The sequence below is a fragment of the Parasteatoda tepidariorum genome, chromosome X2, assembly GCF_043381705.1.
Source record: "Parasteatoda tepidariorum isolate YZ-2023 chromosome X2, CAS_Ptep_4.0, whole genome shotgun sequence".
In the NCBI taxonomy this organism is placed as follows: Eukaryota; Metazoa; Arthropoda; class Arachnida; order Araneae; family Theridiidae; genus Parasteatoda; species Parasteatoda tepidariorum.
In genome coordinates, this window is record NC_092215.1 from 42402046 (window position 1) to 42423861 (window position 21816).

Consider the following 21816-nt stretch of genomic DNA (forward strand, 5'->3'; position numbering starts at 1 on the left):
ACTTGATTTTGCAAATAGAAAAAAAAAATTTTGCATTTTAACTTGATTTCAAAATTAAAATGGAAAATTTTCTGTATGGGCATAATAAGTGCATTTCGCTATTCAAAAATTGTGCGGACACTTTTAATGTTAAATTAAAAACGGACCATTTGTGCTAAACATGTTCACATAAGGAAAAAAAAAGTTTTTCAAAACAATATATTTTGTGAAGGCTATCAATTTTGTTTTTCTCTGTGTAGTGACTATTTAAGCTTACGATTTGGAAGTGTTTTTCAGAGATGTTAAAGTGCTTAATATAACGAATTTGTAACCGCGGATATATCCTCCCTGCAGGACCTTGAGCCTCACTTGTTTACGCAACTTTCAAAGGGCGCAGAGAGTAGATGAGTTGTGACGTCATTGTTGTCAGTCATTGGTTGAAAAGTTGTCTCCCAACGCGCCTGATGTATTTTCTTCCAGCTGTTCGATCAACCACACGCTCGGGCACTCTTCTAGTGCAAAATGGGTCATCTTGGAGTTAAATCAGTAAGTAGAAAACGATTATGTCCGAATTTGCATTCCATCAAAAAAATTTAAGTGCAAAACATCACTTTTTTCCAAACGATAATATAAACGAATTTTTGTAATAAATTAGAATCATTTTAAATAGTCGTTTTGTTTTGATCACTAATGAAGATGCACAGTTACTCCTAATCCCCCCTTTTTTTTTCTTCGCGTGCGAGCATTAATTTAATCAAGTGCTTGAGAGTAACGATTCTTGCTGTCAAACTTTTCACGCTTGCTTTCTTTTGCTCTTTTTTCAAGGCATCGAAATGGATTAAAATGAAAGTTAAAGTGTTTAAATCAAGAGTGTTTTTTTTTATTTTTCAGATTTCTTCCGGGTTGACTTTTAAGTGTTAGAAAATTTAAATATTTCCTAGATTTTTTTTTATATTCAATTTTAGGAGCCTACTAATTGCACTTGGGAAATTGCACTTTAATAAGGAAAGCGGAAAATAATTATATAATTATTAAAAATAACCAACATTCTATTTTAAAATGATGATCTTGATATTTTGAATAAAATTCCATGTACAACTTTTGAAATACATAGCAAATTAAAACTGTAATAAATTAGATATTTCGGGTAGATAGAAAATTGCTTATTATCGAAAGTTATTTGGAAAAAATCAGCTGTTATCGAAAGCAATTCAGATGCTATTTTCAAAGTTTTTCCATTATTACTATAAGATCTTTTAATAAATATCGTTTCAAAAAATAAGTTTCGGGAATAATTTTGTTTCCGAAATATAACGCACTCAAACAGTAATAAATTCGATATTTCGGATTAATAAAAAAATCGTTTGCTGTAACTGTTATCTATTTTATTTTATTTTATTTTTACTCTGAGAAGATGCATAGTTCAAGGTTTGGAATTTTATGCCTATCTCCATGCACGCAAAAGCAAACATCATTTTACTCAGAACTCATGAAAGCCCAAAGCGCTTTTCTTAAATGATATTTTTAATATTAATTTTCGTATAAACTTTGAAAAATTTTATCTGAAAACTTAGTATTTTATTTGAAATGGTCGGAAAATTCACAAACTTTTGGATAAAATTCTAATAAAAAGAAATACTTTTAAAGTAAAATGTTCTGCTTGATAGCTTTGAATTTTATTCAAAAAAGTCGGAAAATTCATAAAATTTTCAAATGTAAGTCCTACCAATACTATCAAAATGTCAAAAACTACCAAAATCTAAAATTATGCGAGATTCTAAAAAAATGTATAATTAACTTTATTTATACTATTATTCGAAATGTTACAATTATAAGAATATTTTTTTGCGGAATAAAATTAAATGTTTACAAAATACAAATTAATGAATAATATACTTAACGAATTTAACATATCATTCAACTAAACATCATGATTAACTTTTTTTCAGCTGAACTTGAAAATAAAAAGGCTAATTAAAAAATTGATATTTGTTAAAAAGAATTGAAAAGAATATGAAAAAAATTAAAGTTTATATCGAAAGATTAATAGAATTACTTGAAAATTTTCTTTAGAAATCAAGTTGAAAACGTTTTGTTTTAATCAAAAAAGCCGAACAATTCATTAAATTTTGGGATGTATTTATTCTTCTCGTCAAAATATCATAAAAAGTCAAAAACTACTAGAATTTAAACGAGATTTTGATAAAAAAATATTCTTAGTTGTATTTATAAAAATATTTGTTAAATATTTCCTAAATTGTTAACTAAACAAATATAACATTATTCCACTTAACATTGCGAAAAACTTTTATTTTAATAAATAAAAAAAGCCACGTTGTTAATTGAAAGCTTAATACGCGTTGTCATTATTAGTATTGAAAAGAATACTGAAAATTTAATAAATAAAAATAAATGAAATAAAAATAAATGCAAAAAAAATAAATGAAATAAAAATAAATGAAATAAGAAATAAATGAAATAAGAAATAAATAAAATAAAAAAGGCATTAATAAATTAATTTCTTAAAATTTATGTCCAAAAAATAATTGCAAGCCTATGATGCTTTTTGGAAATTTAACTAAAAAGGGTTGGTTAAGCTATAATTAACAATGATAGTGGTTAAGTAGTTATTACATTTCTAAGGCATTATTCGCAGTCACGCGAATCCTATTGAAGTTATGAAACAGTAGTTGTGCCAAATTTTACCCATTAGTACTTCCCTAAATAAGGCTAGGTTATGTTTGTGTTATAAATATTTGTCAATAATTAATGAGGGGGGGGGGAATGAAATGGGAAGAATGAACCATAATAGCGACTTTATTTTGATGAAAATAAAATAAAATGCTAAACAGGAGAAGAAAAGAGGCAACCTATCAACAATTTAAAATCAATTACTATTATTGTTATGAAATTAAATTTTTTTGCAAGAAAACATTTATCTCAAACAAGAATAAAATGTGATTTTTAAACAGAATTAGTAATGAAGTTTTAAAAAATAAACATTCGTTTCATTTAAGAAGAATATTTGACAGATATCTTAAATTTTTTTAACACTGAGTATTTCATATTATAATTTACGTTTAATTTTTCCATTTTTATCCTTGCCCCTTACTTTACTAAAAAGAGCGTCCTCTTTTTAGTAAATTGCATTATTATATCCTCAATGCATTATTATATCCTCAAAATCTTAAATTTCGGACAAAATACAGAGCTATTTGTAACTATCCAAACAACTTAGGCAGGCTTAAATTAAAATAGTTTTTATTTTTCTCTTTTTCCTTTTGTTCTGACCTTTAAGAAGATTAAAAGTTTAACCTTCTACCTAATGGCATTTGACCCAGAGGACCTCTCCCACTTTTTCCGTAATATTTTTGTTCAGCTCTTGATCTTTAACTATTTCTTTTCTAAGTTGTAAGCAAATATTCGAATTTATTGGACATAAGCCGTTTGCCCAGAACTGATTATCGCAGAAATGCTTTATAGTATAAGTGTCCGAATAAAAAAAAAACGGAAAATAATTGATTTTAAAATAACATATGCCATTTCTTTCGGAAAGGCTGACTTAGTGGAAGCGCTTAGTGGAAGAGCTTAGTGGAAGAACCGGCTAAATGACACTTACGTGAATTTGAGTAAATCAGCGCTAAAGATTTTTCGTTTCTCCTTTTTTTTTTTGAGTTAAACCCTTGATTTTAGTATGTTTTTGAAAACATAACTCATGAAACTTTTGGAGTCTATTTATTTGATTCTATCTCTTTTATAAAGGAAGATTTTACTGATTTTTTTTGCGTAGCATTTGCTTGTTTTCTCGGACGATTTTTGATGTTTTTCATCGAATATAATAAACATACATGGCTTATATTCATAGAATAAAATTTTAGCAACCTTAATTTGGAACGAGCTGGTATCAAAAATTTATCTAGCCTTGTCGTTTAGAAAACCGATCAAAAACGATTCAGAGACCTCTCAACTTTCGCGGGGGATGTTTCACCGGTATGTATTGCTTGAATTGGTGAAAATCCGGTAATTTTTTATATTAAAAAAGCATTTTTTTAAATAGCGTTGATTGTGGTCGAAATGTTATGTCAATTCGTAGCATCTAAAGGTATTTCTGAAATTGCATAAAAGTATTTTTATTGGTTTTAGTACAAAAAATATCTAGGTATAGTTGTTAAAATACAAATTATTTTCAATATTTCTTTAAAAATATTACAGTTTTACGCAAAAATGTCTCATTATAATTTATAAAAATGTTTATAAAGCAGTTTTTTTTTCTATCATGGTAAACTACACGTTCATGATTAGTTAAGTGATTCTTATTTTTGTTAACACTTAGGTTAGGCAGCTGTCGAACAAAAATCCACTCAGTGAATATGCAGCTTTTTTTCATTTTTAATTTCTTAACCTTGAATTAAGAAGAACACCTGTTTAAGGAACAAAGTCGCATCCACCTACAAAAAAAAAAAAAAAAAAAAAAAAAAAAAAAAAAAAACAGATTTAAACATAAAAATTATTTAAATAATTTTTATATAATATTGATTTGGTCACAATTTAATTTTCGGGGGAATCAGGGAATCCATTATCAGGCATTTCCTTATTACTACGTTTGTCATATTAGGTATTTTTTTCCACAATGCTAGTAATACCTATAATTATAATAGCCATCATCGACACCAATAACTGTTTGACAATTTCTTTTCGGACACTGGAAACAAAAATTTACCTAAATTTACTAATGTTGATTCATTGTTCAATAATAAAATATTTATTAGCGTTAAAGTATGAATAATAAATAATTAATGCAAATTTATTTCAACTTCTATATTAAAACTTACAGTAATAAACTGTTCTATTAATGTTTATGTGATCCTCGGGAAAATTTTGAAATACATTCTTAGAAATTATTCTGCAAATTATATCATCAATATCCATGACATTTATTTGTAGTAACAAATTTGTAAAAAGTTTTAATAAAATATTAATTCCAGTTATAAAGAAACAACAGTATGTTAAAATTTCAAGTTGCAGATAATAAATAAAACATGAAAAGTTACGAACAAATAAACACAACTACACCCAAGCCAGTATATATGCATGTATAATAAAGAATGGTAGACTTGCTTAGCAATTAGATTTAAAAAAGATTTACGCTTTCAAGGTTGTTTATTTTAAAATAGTTTAGACTACAGCAATAAACAATTAAGAAATTATGTATATGATTTGTTTTGGTTATAAATATGCTTGAAATTAACTTAGAACAAATTTTTACGAAGGTTTTCTTTAAGAAGAACCCAGCATGCAATAACTATAAAAAAAATTCACAATTACTTTCTAAATAACAATGGTGCTATACAGATACAAGAAAATGCATTAATTAATCTTTCAGCTTTTGCATCACTTCTGATTAAGTGAATAACTAGACAGCAATTAAACTAATGAGACAAGCATTACAATATAGAAATTTTATCACTATCACATGACATTTGTTTTTAAAGCCTTGGAAACTATTTTTTCCAGGAATCTATCTTGAAATAAAATTTCAAGACGTTATTATTAAATTGAAAAGAGTTTTTAGTTCCAAACTAAAACTGTCTGTATATACTAAAACTGTATAACTGTGTATAATACACTAATAAAATACAAGAGCAGTGCGACGGTAGTAGTGAATAATTATGAAGTTTATAAATAAAATAGCATATAGCAGTAATAACATATGTTGAGTAGAGAAAGACATCAAAATCTTATACAGTCAAACCGCGCTATAGTGAACATGTTTTATAGTGAACTCCCGGATATACTGAACTAAATGTTCGCTCCCGTGCCTTGCTATACCCACATAATAATATTTTTTGTGGATATAGCGAACCAAAAGAAGAGAGGAAATTGGATAAATAGGAGCTTTTTTCTATCTTCCCCTGATTTTTTTCTTCATTTTTTGGTAACTTAGAAATTTCTGTATTAAATACATATACCGATTTTTAAATCTATCTATTGAGGGGAATAAGCATTTTTCTTGTTTGCTTCTTCTAACTTAGTTTCCCATCCCAAAATGTTTTGTACGCAGGACGAAGAGTAATAAAAAATAAAAGTTAACACATTTTTTGTTACTACATATTGTTTAATCATTTTTGTATTTCTTTTATTGGTCATTTATTATAATGTCTAATAAAAAGGAGCAGTTCGGAAAAATTAGCTAAAATTGTTTGGAGTACGGATATATTGAACCGAAACTTCGGTCCCTTGAAGGTTCACTATAACGAGGTTTGTCTGTATATCATTTTTATAAACAGTTCCCAGTATAATAATAAGTCAATATTACGAAGCCCTATACATATAATAAAGAAAAATATCAAAATCTTTATTGCATCTTTCACAATAAATAGTTCTGCATTTTTCAAAATAAACAATTCATCGCGACCCTGAAAAATGTAACCGATTCTTGAAAATTCAGCGATCTTTCTGGTTTTACTTCTAGAAAGCTGATAAAATTCCATTAATTTTTTGCTCCTTTTCGGAAAGGGAAAAAATGTAAATACAAATATACAAACTACATCAACCAATCTTCTCCTCAACCAACAAAATAGGATTGCATGTTGCTGTAAAGTAATATGAAGTCATTTCCTTATTCTCCATTTTGCTGTTTTCAACGCGTTTTTCTCGACCGCGCCAAGCGGTTCCTAATCCACGTGTCTTTCCTGGAGTGTACACGGGAGGACCCCATGACCCCAAATGAAATTCAGTAATACACTGCCGAAAATCATTTATAATTTTATTAAAAAAATAACGATTTTGAGTCTTAGACATTAAATGTTTATTACTTAACCATTTAAACGATTTACTATTCCTTTTACGATAAAATTTTAAAGAACATAATAATATTGATCTCTTTGATAATCAGTATACAAATTATTATATTAAACACGATATGATTGTTTTAATGCAGAAATGAATGCATGTATTAATATTTATTTATATTTTGTTTTCCTCGAACAATTTCCTTGCAAAACTTACTTTCGGCGACTTTTTTAATTTCTATTTTGATGATTCGAGGCAAAAATTGTTTAATATCTGTACTTGAAGTTCATGATTCAAACACAGACTAACCGCACGTTTGCTGTCGTTGATCACGGATAAATAACAGAGCAAGGTCTTTGATTTTCATAGGTAACAACGTCGGTTTCTATACACAATTAGTGGATTTTTGTTTAATAGTAAAGCAGTTCTTATACTTATTGTAACATAACTTTCGGGATCATTGTAAACAAGTAGAAATCACTTTAATTGGAAACGAAAAATAACTCATTAATTCATCAGCCACGAGAAAGAAAGTGATTTGTAGAAGAAATTGAAAGACGCTCGGGGTCATTCTATGACCCCTGTAACTGATAAAACGTCTATTGGTGGAGGAAATCCTTCAATTATTCAAAGAAGGCAGATAAGCATGGAAAACTCTGCTACTAATAAAAATAGAATGAACAAGCATCTAGTTTTTTAGGATTGGAAACTTATATAAATGCTTGGGGTCAAAAAATGATCTCCACTCGTCCTTTCGGGTAAACAAGCATATCTAAAGATAAGTCTGAAGACAACTGAACATTAAGCTAGGGGATGCCCCATGACTTTCGCATTCTTTTGCAAGGTGCGTAGCGTTTTTTAAAAGCCCTTAAAGGTACTTTTTTCATTGGGTGTTTTTAAAAAGTACTTAATTTTCCTTTTTTGAAAATGATATTTTTTCTTTACCACCTCGATTTTCGCCACGTATTCTGCAAAAGCGTGCTTTTCACATGGTTTTATTAAGCGCTTTCACAATTTACTTCGGCGTACCGTCGTCCATAGCATATGAAAGCGCCAATCATTTTACATGTTCGATGAAATACTTGCGAGTCCGCTTGTGCGTCGACTGAGCTGGGTTCAGTGAGATTATTGCTCTCTCGTGTGCAACTCTGCTGCAATTTGCAAGATATTCTCAATTTCAGGCTTCATTTTTTACTCTCTGGTATTGAACCGAAAAATCTCTCGATCATTTCATAATGGCATATGCAATCAAGAAAAGAGTTCCTTGTCAGAAACTAGTTATTTTATCATGAAAAATCTTCGAAAATTATTTTGCCTTTTGTTAATGTATATAGTGCTTAAAAAGTACTTAAAAGGTGCTTATTTTTTGTTGAAAGATTTTTCTACGCACCCTGTTTTGGGTTAGTTTAGTTCCTCACCAAAGATGCAACCTTTTCCGACCATTAAAGGGGTTTCACGTTACTTTTAATAGTAAATGAATGTTTGCTACAAGGGAAATCTTCGGCCTTAAGCATAAGGTGTTGGAAGAGAAGATACAGAGTTGTATGTAGGAAAATATTTTAGGGTTTGATTTATGGTCAGGGGTAATTTTTTTAATTAGGAAATAAATATTAAAATGAATTTTTTAGAGCCCAAAACTAAACAGAAGCAAAATATTTCGATTTTCATTAATCGTAATAATAATAAACAATGATTAAATAAAGAAACAAGAACATGAGAAAAAAATCAATTCAATCAATAGGAATATTACAACCGTCGTTGAACATCCGACCCAATTTTTTGGGCTTGCGACTACCAATGTTCAACTCCGTTGCCTTGCAATTTTGAACCCAATCCAGGAGACAAGGGAACTCCTGGATCGAGTATTGGGAGAATTTTGCCTTCGTGGAGGACTTTTTGATGGAGCTAACTCGCATTTGCTCCATGGGGAGGAAGACCACGAGAACCTCCCACGGTTAGCCTGACGGCAAAAGGACTCAAAGCGATGACCCGTCTACTGTTTGGCGCCTTTTCTCGAATAATATCCACCCATGACAAAATGCCTCAACCTAGATGCGTCACTAACTATTTTTTTTTAATTCGCCCAATGATTGTTTGTTTTTTTTTTTCAATTTTTTTTCACGATATATATGAAAGATTATACTCTCGCCTGAATATAATCTTTAATTCAAGCAAGAAGCAAGAAAATATACTTCACTACGTATTGATATTGGTTGATATATTTTATTGGTTAGTTTGACCAAAGTTTTGGAACCAATGTTATTCCTGTGAATTGCTTATAATATTAATATCCCTTTGTTTAAACGTTTCACTACATCAGTTAATTTTTTACATTTACAAGTGATGTGACGTAATAGCTTGAAAGGGAGGTGCAATTGTGAGAAGGAGAAGGAAGCAGGGTAATATCACACATTTTGGATAGAATAAAAACATTTAAAATTGGCACATAAAATATTTTTATTTATTTATTTATTTTAATTTTACGCTCATTTTAAAATTATTAAAATACTGTTTTTTTTCTGAAGATTTTTTTTCGTATTCGCATTGATTTTATTTTGTATCGAAAAAAATTTATGCTGATTAAGATTTAAATTATTCCTAGATAAAAGATTGAAATTAAAAGGAAATCTTCGAGGGGATTAACACACTTAAATAATAATCACTTTCACAAAATTTTTCAATTTTCTACAGAGAGAATAAAAATTATAAAATAATGCAAATTCCCTTTAAAGTTCCAAAATACTATTGTTTTCAATTGCTTTATTATATTAATCTTTTATTACTGTTCTATATTATTTATATTTTTTGTTGTAAAAAAATACAAAATAAGTAGATATGTTATCATTATTTTAATTCTATTAATAGCTTTAAAACACGTTGTTAAAGTATAAAAAAATTAAATCTGAAATATGATCTATGACGCTTTAGTTTGTATTTACGACAAGCACTCTATATTATGTAATATAGCGTGACACGCATAAGGGTACGGTGAAGTAAAAAGAGTGTGACATGATTTATAGACAATATGTTGCACTGATGAAAGCTTTTTATTGAACATTCTAAAACGATATTTTTACTCTTTTTAAGAGATATGATTATAGAATATATGATTATGAACATGATTATAGAATATGATTTTTTTAGAGTAAAAGCATGATATAATTTAATCTTTTTTATTTTAGAATAAAAATAAAACCGATACAAAGCGAATCGAATTATTTTCAAGCACTATGTGGAGATAATGTTTAACATAGCATTGATGAAAAATGAAAATTGAAATTTATATAATTTTAAAGCAGCACTTCAATCAAAATGGAGAATGTTTTTTCAATTTATTTTTAAACTCTTCTTGTTTTCCTCACTTTCTAAAGAATATTTTTTGTGAAGCCAGTCCTTGGCAGCCCGTTTGTCGTTTAGATGAAATATGTCTTTCACTTCCTGCCTAGTAACTATCTTAGCAGATAAGACAATCCAAATTTAACATTCTCGTCACGTAGTTTATTCTTTCTTTATGTGGTACCTTTCATACATTATGCTTCCAATAAAAATATGTTTTGTTATCGATTATTATTGGAAAGCACGTAATATATATTTTTATATCAATTGATAAATTTCATACATTATGTTTCCAATAAAATATGTTTTGTTAACAATTATTATTGGGAAACACGAAATATATTTTTTTCCTTTCTCGCTCCCTTTCTTTATATATATATATATATATATATATATGCATTTCAATAGGTACCTTCATGCACTATGTTTTTAATAAAATTCAGTTTTATTCAAAATTTTTATTGGCAGTATATTTTTTTTATATAAACACGAAATATATATTATTTTCAAATGATACCCTTTCATGCATTAACTAAAATAAATTGTTCAATAAAAATGTGTTTTGTTAACATTTGTTATTGGGAAGCGAGGAATGTAGTTTTCTTTTTGATTACATTTTTCCTGCATTGTGGTTTCAATAAAAATCGTTTTTTCTTTAACAATTACTATTGTACTTTCATATCATTTTTTAAGCAATCAATGTTTTAAATTCTCTAACTGATATATAGTTTAATTAAGGTTAACATTTGTATTTAGGAAATGAGGATGCATTTTTACATATTTAAATTTTAGTTTTACACTGGTTCTTTTACTATGTCTTGAAAATAGGAGAAAATATTATATTGGATTAGGATTGTAAATGAAATAAAAATAATTATCATTATATTTATTCTACATTTCACCTTGCATAAAAAAAAAATTTATACAAAAACTAATGTAAGTATTGAGTTTTCGATTTTTGTACCTCCCTATTTTCAAATTTCAACCTGAAAATGCTAACTCTTACGATCCTTAATATCTTCTTCGTGAAATAAAATAAATAAACTATTACTCGATAATACATGAATTTTATAAAAGTGAGTGAGTAATCTCATTTTTTCATGATTAACAAATGTTCTTAAAAAAATATTTTTAACTCACCTCTCAATGTCAAATGTTATCTTCACTTCTATCCTTAGTAATCGCATATTACAAACTTTGAACACCATATTTATTCACAAATGTGGCTAATTTCTAGTTCCACACATTTTCCCCCCTGAACCTAATGCTTTTAGATGTTATAGTTTACTAACTCTACTTAAAAAAGGCCTTTATAATGTCTTTTTTAAGCCGGTATTATTTTTAAGTATTATTTACATTAATATTTATGTTATTTATATTTATATTTATGTTATTTATATTTATATTTATGTTATTTATATTTATATTTATGTTATTTATATTTAGATTGATTAATTATATTAATAATAATTATCGTTAATTATAATTAATTAATTATATTAATGATAATTTATTAAAGTATTATTATTTTTAAATATTATTTATTATTAATAATTATAATTAATTATTTATTAATTATTTATTTTAATAATAATTTATTTATATAAGTATTATTATTTTTTAAATATTTTTGGGGACTCCGCTCTCTCAGCCCAGCCCTGGAACTGCAGTTCTTTTCGAATCACAGCTCTCGATCTTTTTCTCAATCCTTTAATTTCATTTATACTTAATTTTAAACATGTTTTCCTGAGACCCGAGCCTTAAAACTGAATCCGAGCCTCAAGACTGAGAAAAAAATATGTTCAAAACTACCAGAATATTTACCGTTTCTGGCTCTATGGGAACACCGAAAATCTTGATAATTTTTATTGAAGATAAAATATGATTTGATAATATATGATAAAATTTGGTAAATGTCATAAAATTTCGTCATTTTATCACGATGCCTTTGAGCATGGTATAAAAGCTATTTGTTCAGTTAGATTTGCTTTAATCTTGAGCATTTTTTATTAGATGTTTAGTAATATAAAGTATAATTTTGAATAACAGCATTTCCGGTAAACCGGTACCATATGAAGGGAATAAATATCAAATAAATTGTTTAACATATATTTTGGTTTTATTAACCGGAATTATTATTATTTTATTTAGCCAGAAATGTTATTACCACTTAGTGCTGTAATTTTACCTGAATTTTTTTCTCTGCGTACTTAAAATATTTAGTTTAAAATATAGCAAGCTCATAAAGGCGATATATTTTTGTTAAAAAATTATTTAATTCAATTCAATTAACATTTTTAGTAATTTTTTATTATTGCATAAAATAATGATAAATTTTAATTACATAGGAATGATAAAATTATCAGTAACTTTCACATTGAATTGAAAACATCATTTCAATCTGAGGGATAAAAATCAATTACGATATTTTTCAAAGTTTATAAACTGGTTATTTATCTGTAATTAAAAAAAAATTTGTGTTTCGAATTTTAAAACGAATTTTAAATAATGTACTTTGAATGTTATGTTCCTTATAAAACTCTTTCTTTGCTTAAATAAAGTTTGTTTCAGCATTTTTTTTCTTCTAATTTCACCACTATAACTCCTTTCTGTCACATTAACAGTGAATAAACTGTAATAGTCACGTAAAGTAAAAAAGATTGAAAAGCTGCCAAATTAATGCCGTGCAAGTAATAATAATAATAAAAATGTTTTTGGCATGTTGGCGTGCATAATTGCTATATCTGAAGACGAAGAAGCGGAAGTTAATATTATTTCCTTAAATTCTTTGAATGTGATACGATTTTCTTGAAAGTGAAGAGAAAACAAACAGATTTCATGGTTAGTTTAATCTGAGATAAATGAAATTGAATATGATATGCGTCACCGATATCATTAGATATTTAAATACAGGCTCCTTAAATATCCTATTGACCTTAAATATCTCGCCAGATATATCGAACCAACTTCCCGCATGGCACTAGGTGCCACGTATTACGGAGACACGCGAAATTCAATTCTTTAATATTCTTTGAAAATATCTTCAATGCTAGACGGATTCAGAAAATGCACGATTTTGAGTTACAGTTTTTGGAAGTATAATGCTGTAGAAGAGGTGTATAAAAAACATTAACTTCATTTTATTGCTTACCACATTGGCTTTAGAATATTTTTCAATATCAATTAAAACATTTTTAATATTTACTTAATATATACTTAATATATTTTTAATATATACTTAAATATCCAATACAATGTACATACAATGTACGGACCTTAAATATCTCGCCAGATATATCGAACCAACGTCCCGCATGGCACTAGGTACCACGTATTGCGGAGACACGCGAAATTAAATTCATTAACATTCTTTGAAAATATCTTCAATGCTAGACGGATTCATAAAATGTACGATTTTGAGTTATAGATTTTGAATGTACAATGTTGCAGAAGAGGTATCTAAAATATATTAATTTATTTTATTGCTTACCACATTTACTTTATAATATTTTTCAAGGAATTAATTCAAGGAATATAATTTTACATGGCAAAATATAAAATTTGAGCGAAATCGGTGTAATAGTTCCTGAGAAATCAAATTTTTAAAATACAACTTTTTTCAACTTTTTTCGCAGACAAGTCATATCCCCTCAATGCGATGAATTTAATTTTGATTCATATTTTCAGGAAGAAAAAAAACCTTTTTTATCATTTGTACAATTTTTTTTTCTTTTTTTTTTTACACTGTGAAACGTTTTGAAATTATTTTTCATTTAAAGTATTTGATATTTGCCATAATTATAAATATGCAATTAAATAACCTACTAACTCGAAAGTTTGATAATTGCTGAGAAAAAAGGATTAAGTATTAGTACGGTAGAGAAATGTCAACTTTAATTTTTGATTAACAAAAGATCCTTATTTAAAATATATATTTATTGAAAAGAAGACATATAATTCGGCTTAGGAATGGCTACATATAGTTTTTTTTTTAATATTCCGACATTTAATTTTTTTTCTTTTTGCGTTATTCATTCGAAATTTCGCTATTACATTTATATTTTTGCAAACCACCTGTTTATATTACGACATGTACGCTGCATCTAAAGGTGTACGCTAATATTGTTTTTAACATTGGTTATATTATAACAAATATCGATTTGATATGGTCACATAAGTATTCGAGGAATTAATTTTTCCTGGCATTTGTTACTGGGATCGAAACTATTTATAATCTATAACTGGTATAAACTGTTGAGAATCACTATGTTTTATATATAGTTACTTTATTAACGTAGCCTTACCTTTCCATATTTTTCAAAGAACGTAAATTTTAGTTTTCAATAAAAAAACGTTCATGAAAAGGAGATTAATCGTTTTTCCTCAAACCCAAGTTCAATTTTTGCAAACTCCAAGCTGTTCGTGAGGTGTATAAAGATTGTAATGTTGGAATGACTCATGTAAAGAAATAATAAATTATATGTAATATTGAAAAAAGTTACGTGGAAAAAGGTAGGCGAGTGTTTTCAAAGTCCCAAAACTGTAAGAACATTTTTTTTCGATTAAAATATTTTTACTAAAAAAAAAATTTTTTTTAAACTAAAAAACACTTTTTTTAATGAATCTTTAAAAAGGCACTTTTTGTATTATTTTCCAATCAAACCGAAATTTACTCGGTAATCTCTACAGTGATAATAATTGCTTCACAGCCGACTTTATTTAGGATCATAACTACCACAAAACTCAGAAAGTTTTTTCCAGTAAAAATTGGAAAAAAATCAAAATTAAATTGATTGTGTTGGTAAAGTAAGTTGATGATCGTATGGATGATGTGATATTAGCGATATAATCTGTCGGTGATATGAACTCATTATACGGTGGCCACTGCAGTGAGAAATAATTTTTTTTCGGAATCAGGAGAGCTGTTTAAGTCCCTTAATACACTAATTTTATTTTATGCATAATATTTTAAGAGCTTGTTTTAAAACTTTTTTAGAAATATTATTTATTTTTTATGTTAATCGAATGAAGGTTAAATTGTAAGTTTTAAAATTTTTGCATCTTTTTCAACTACCCAATTTTAAACGAAAATGTGTAGTTTTAAAACACAAGTGTAAAACAAAGCAATATCTGTATGTTAGTTATATCACTTTAATTATTATGTCTCTTTTTTGTAATAATTTCAATTTTCAATTATTTTAAAATTTTCGCTTGATAATTAAAAAAAAAAGACAGAAACACTTGATGAAAACTATTGTGTTGGAATGATGTTCACAAAATTTAGTAAAAAAAATTTTAAAAAAAGTTTCATTAAATATTGTTCAAACAGAACATTTGGAACCATTTCTGCAAATAGCTGAATATTTTGTTGTTTTTAAATATACTTCATGTATGTTTTCAGTGTCCTTATTTCGTCCAATCTTTATCACCAGAGCGCCCTAAGTAATTGACATCGCATCCTTCTTCTATCATGTAACTTTTATTCGTCCTTTCTCGCTGTTGCCAAGGGTTTTCTCCATCTATATTAATCTCAGTTTTTATGTCTCATATTTACATTTCACATTCCTTTTGCTATCATATTTTTAAGACTAATAAGTCATTTTGATTTCAATATTAAATTCAGGAAAACATTTATAGTGAATTTATGTGATATGTATTTTGTAAATTTAAGGAAATAAATAATATTTTTAGTTAGTAAAAATCTCGTTCGTTTTTCTTTTCTTTCTAATTTTTTTTTAGGAAACTTAAACTTGAAGTTAATTTCTTTTTAACAAAAAGATTAAAATTTTTAATTTTAAGAATTTATAATATTTTAAATATTTTTAAGAATTTACAATATTTTGAATAATATTTTAAATTTTGAATTTTTAATTAATCATTATAATTAAATCATTTTGTGCTCCAGTTGTTTTTTTCCTGAACTAACGATAAATAAAACGAGCTTGTATATCCAACCGTGGTTCTGAATAATTCTATTTTAAAACAGCAAGCTTATAAATGTAATGCAGGCTTCATAAATATTAAATTTCGCATCCAGTGCTAAGAAATATAGCGTTTTAATCAGAGATTTGTTTCGGAGAAATCTGGGTTCGTTAACCGACCTTACACAAATTATTTTACCTTTAAAATGGACCCAATACTTTTTTTTTCGTATAAACGGACTCTTCCTAAAGTATTTTGTTTTGAAAATGAGCCCTTTACAATTATTTTCATTTTAAAGAAAGATCTTGCAGAAAATTCTTCCTTTTAAAAACAGTATCGATGACGTGATTAAATCCTCAATTCAAAACCATTCAATTCCTAATTTCAAACTCCTTGATATTTCCCTTTTTTCACAAAAACAGGACTTTATTTTACCCAGACCTTGGCCAAAAAAATGTGATTATACGTTAATTAGATGCATAAAATATGAATAGATTTTTCACAAACTCATCGAAATAGGAGCTTTCACAAAAAGTATGGGTATTTGTTAACCTTAAATCAAACCAACTGAAAACTCTTTCAATAACATTCATGGCTACGGAGAGAACTTCAAAATTTTAAAAAATTGAAATAGAAAACATGGCCATCAGTGCATTGTTAACCTCCGTTGAAATTCAAATGTTAATCTGAGTCGAAACTTAATCCATTCTAATTTTAAGGCTTTTTAGGCACTTATACAATATAAATATTTGATAGTTATCTTGGGAAATGATCAAGATCCTCAGCGGTGAATACTTGCAAAATTGAAAAATAATTTTTTTTTATGTTTTGGATTCATTTATTATTAGCTGATTATCAAATATTTGATTATATCATTTTAGATATTTGATACTTTTTTATGAGAATAATCCAGAGTTGCTTAAGAAATACTTCCAGAATTAACTAATATCGATTTTTATATTTTTGGGCTGATTTATGATTAGCTGATTATTAGATATTTAATTAGATCAATTTAGATATTTGATACCTTTCTATGAGAATGATCAGCTGCTCAATAGTGGATAGACAGAATTGACAACAATCGGTTTTTATATCTTTGAACATGTTTATGATTAACTGATTATATTTGATTAGATCAATTTAGATATTTGATACCTTTCTATGAGAAGGATCAGCTGCTCAGTTGTGGATATATGCAGAGTTGAAAACAATCAGTTTTTACATCTTTGAACATGTTTATGATTTGCTGATTATTAGATACTTGATTATATCAATTTCGATACTTGTTACCTGTCTATGAGACAGCTGCTCAACGGTTGATACTTCACTAATATTTTTGGACACGTGTTTGATAAGCTCATTATTCGCTGAATCAATTACCGCTTTTGTGATAGATTAACAATACGGCTAAAAATTAAAAAAAGCAAGCCAAATAAGTAAGAATTATCAATTATAGTTTTTCAAAGATTTTCAAACAGTGTCAACTACAATTTTAAAATGTCTGCAAAGAATGTTATTTAAGTCAGTCCCTTCTTTGCAAAGTTTAAGCCATCAAAAACAGCATTTATTGTATAAACTAGTCTGCATACTTTGCCATTAAATAAAAACATAACAGTTGTACAGTGTGCCAAAAAGAAAATAGACCACCCTGAATAACTTTTGATCTAATAATCGGTACTTCTCGTTCTATGACTCAAACTTAATGGTTTGAGAGGGTGACCTCCGTTATGCAAATTATAAGTGCAGACGGTATTTAAAGTTACGAATAAACATACCTATTTTTCGCCGGATTCGATTTTTGACCCTCAAAATATGGTCCCAATAGTTGGTCAGAAAAGCTCTCCAAAGTTTGGACCCCTTCATGTTAAATTTACTTTTTGCGTATTTCGCTATATCTCAAGAATTTTTAGGCTAATTGAAATATTTTTTGCAGACAATTATAAAATTCGTTTATCCAAAGGTGCAAAAAATAACTTTTAGTAAATATTTATTTATTTTTATTATTTTATTAAATAATAGTCGAAAAACTTCGGAATTGTAAGGTATAAATTTTTCACATAATTCTAAAAAATCTAATTTTACCTGGAAAAATTCAAAATTTGAGCGAAATTGGTCAAACAGGTCTTGAGAAATCGAATTTTAAATATCTGACCTTTTTGAAATTGAATTTCTCAACACTATTCAACACATTTTGCTCAAATTTTGTATTTTGGATCACGGATTTCTGAAACTAAAAAAAAGTCTCTGCCTCATTGGAGAGTTATACTTCTTTGTTAGTTCATTATTTTTAATATATTCATTATCATAGAACAATCTAATGGAATAGGGGATTTTGTAAATATAAGGACTCCCACCTGTTTTTGTAAATTATAAAGCATATTGTTATACTCAACTAATAGTTTCGAAGTTATTATGGCCTTTTATATAAAAAGTACAATTAATTGACCTATTTATACTCCTGCTATCTAGACAAGTGAGGTATTGTTTCTTTTTTTATGCTAAATCAAAACAAAATCCTGCCTTACCCTAATTATTTCTTTTTGAGCTTTTTATAATTAACACTTAAACTGATCAACTCTTAATGTTTTTGTCTTCTTTTATTATTATTATTTTACTTATTTAAGTGAAACAAAAAAGTTTTATGCAAGATTCCTTATTGTAATTTTCTATTTTATTTCCTGACTTTTAATACAAAAGAAATTGCAATTCAGCCATTATGTTAATAAAATACTAATTTCAATAAACATGTACATTTCATTGTTTTATTATCAAACATGTTACTGTAAAATTTCGTTTATGTAAAGATAAAACATCATTAATAAATTGCTAAAAATTATCATTCAATCAATGTTATCACTCCTGTCATCTTGATGTGACTAATTTGTTTGTGATTCATCAAAGCTAGCTGAAAATGATGTCAAGAGAATTTTTTCAATTTTTTTTATAAGTCAATCAAACGTTAATCTATAAAATTCTCTTTCAAAGGTCTGAAAAAAAAATCTCAGGCAATGTAAAAAAATCTCTCTGAAGAATGACAAGCGAAATGTTTTTACAGTTTATCTTAGATAAAATTCAAATTTAAACTCTATATCTATCGTCATAGTCAGTTTTGTCAGTAACAGTAAACAAGATTCTCCAATACAGTTATTTTTAGTTTTTTATTTACAATTTTGTTTTTTGTCATAGAAATACATTGTTCTACTTGCTGTTGGATTTTAAAGTGTTAGAGTTTTAGCAATTCCTGTTTTCAAAGTTTTATACATTGCACGTATTTAACACGTATTTAAATACGCTGTTTTGATTTTGTCCTTGAGCTACGGATAAAAAACGAAATAAAGTAAAATTTCTTAAAGTGATTCAAAATACTAACTACAATAGAATATTAAAAATAAAGTGTTTGCAAGCATTTGTTTATTTTTACTAGAGAAATAAATGTCTTCTACAGTTTTTTCGAATTTTTATTTAAGTTATAAACAACTGAGTTTCCTTTAAAAACATATTTGTCAATTAATAAGCAATGTTGTAGAAGTGCGATTTTCTCTTTCCTCTCAGATAAGTTGCTCATGTTACTTCTTATAGGCTACGATTTCCCGATAGGGGAATAAACTATATAACAACTGTGCAAATGTCTAAGAGGGAGGTATTGTTAGTTCCATTTTCATGCATGTACTTAGCACTGTGTGTGTGTTATGTTTTTCACAATGCAATATGTGTGCATGATGTTTACTTTACAATTTATGTTTTATTAAAACTTTATTAGCCGGCAACTGCTTTTGTTTTACTCAAGCTCAACAGAGAACAAATAATAACACAAAATTCAAGCTGTTACGCTTTTTGTTGTTGTTTTGTTTAACTCTGGCTTAGAAAGAACAAATAAAAATTATAAGTTCATGTTAGAGGTAAAAGTGTTTCATATCATGAGATATTGTAAGTGGATATATTAGTTTTGAGTAAATACGTACACAAAGTATTGAAATTCTTTGCTGCAATTTATAGAATGAGCTTTGATGTAGAATACTCTTCGAAATAACATAAATAATTTAAAATGAGCAACAAAAAAAATCCCTTTAATTTTCAATTTTTTTTTTACTTATAATACTTATAATGTGTAACTTATAATAGTTAATTTAGCCCAAATGAGCTATTTCAAAAAATTACATTTCTACAAAATTTATTTAAAAAACCCGTGAAGTAATCATTTTTTGGTATTACATTTTATATTTTTTAATAGAATGAGCTTTGATGTAGAATACTCCTAGAAATAACATAAATAATTTAAAATAAGAAAAAAATCTCTTTAATTTTAGATTTTTTTCCCTTTTTTTCTTTTACTTAAAAAGTATAACTTATAATAATTAATTTAGCCCAAATAAACTGCTTCTAAAAATTACATTTCTGCGAAATTTATTTTAAAAATCTACCCGTGAAGTAATCATTTTCTGGTACTACAATTTACATTTTTTTTATAGAATGAGCTTTGAAGTAGTATACTCCTAGAAATAACATAAATAATTTAAAATAGCAAAAAAAATCCCTTTAACTTTCAATTTTGTTTTTCTTCCTTTGTTTTCTATTTTTTTACGTTAAATGTGTAACTTATAATAATTAATTTAGCCCAAATGAATTGTTTCTACAAATTACATTTCTGCAAAATTTATTTAAAAAATCAACCCGTGAAGTCATCATTTTCTGGTACCACGTTTTACATTTTTCCTCTTAATTATTTCTGACTTAATATAGCGTATTAAATCTGAAATGAGTCAACGAGAATTCTGCTCGCTTTCTGCTTTAATTAATTATTTGTGATAATACTAGTGTAATTTGCATAACTGACCCAAAATCTATGATGTCTTGACCTAAAAACCTCGATTCTTTTAATTTCTTGAAATACTATATTTTATTGTTCTTTAAGCCTCATAGTCATTTGGTTTGTAGCCCTGATACAGTTCTCAAATGTATAATTGTAATCAAGTTCTAAAATATATAGTTATTTAGCTTAATTTATTTATAGTAAAACCTCGATTATCCATTGTCTGATTTTTTGACAAATTCGTGAGAGTTAGAAATATGGTTATTTTAAAAATCTGCTAATTCATTATAGATTCCATTTGATGATACTTTATTCGAATTAGTTTAACTTTTATATGACATTTTTTCGAACTGCCTTTCATGCCTCATGACATTTAGTTCAGGAAAAATTATGCCGTGTGATATTTTTTCTGCGAGAGATTTTATGACATATTTTACTATAGTCAAATTCTGCCAAATCATGTTTTGTTCATGTGAGATTCTATGATACGATATATTTTGTACAAGTCAAATTTTGCTTAGATTTGATCATCGTGATATTTCGTTCTTCAGTATAATACTGAACCACAAGATTTTTATCATTTATTATTATAATTATTATTATTTAATATTTTTGTCGATCATAAACTTTTTTATTTTATAATGACAAACTGTCCCCGTACACCAGGGGGTACGCGTACCACACTTTGGGAAACACTGGTTTAATGAATGAGTTTTTGCCCCTGCCCCTGATGCCCCTGATGGTATGAATTATCCGCAGAATTCATTTATTTCATTTAGACCCAGTATCTTTAATTATATAGCAGGAATCATTTTAGAAGAACCTTTAATCCGTTAGTGCATGTTGACTAATGCGCCCTTATTGGACACGAGGATTGCTTATTTGTATTGTTACCGTAAATTAGGTTGAACAAAAGTAGTAAATGTAAATAAAGTTTAACTCATAGTAATATATTTATAGTGTTATATCATATATAT

General features: G+C 27.2%; 1 protein-coding gene across 2 annotated transcripts in view; it reads left to right on the plus strand.

Annotated features, from left to right (window-relative positions):
* Window positions 1-326: 326 nt before the first annotated feature.
* Window positions 327-21816, plus strand: part of LOC107447766 (Sestrin) — a gene marked incomplete in the record, with an annotated part of 53556 nt that continues 32066 nt past the window's right edge. Inside the window, 1 exon segment of one of the 2 annotated variants that reach the window (XM_071188002.1) lies at window positions 327-525. In XM_071188002.1, the coding sequence (XP_071044103.1) occupies window positions 502-525 (24 nt within the window). 2 annotated transcript variants of the gene reach the window in all.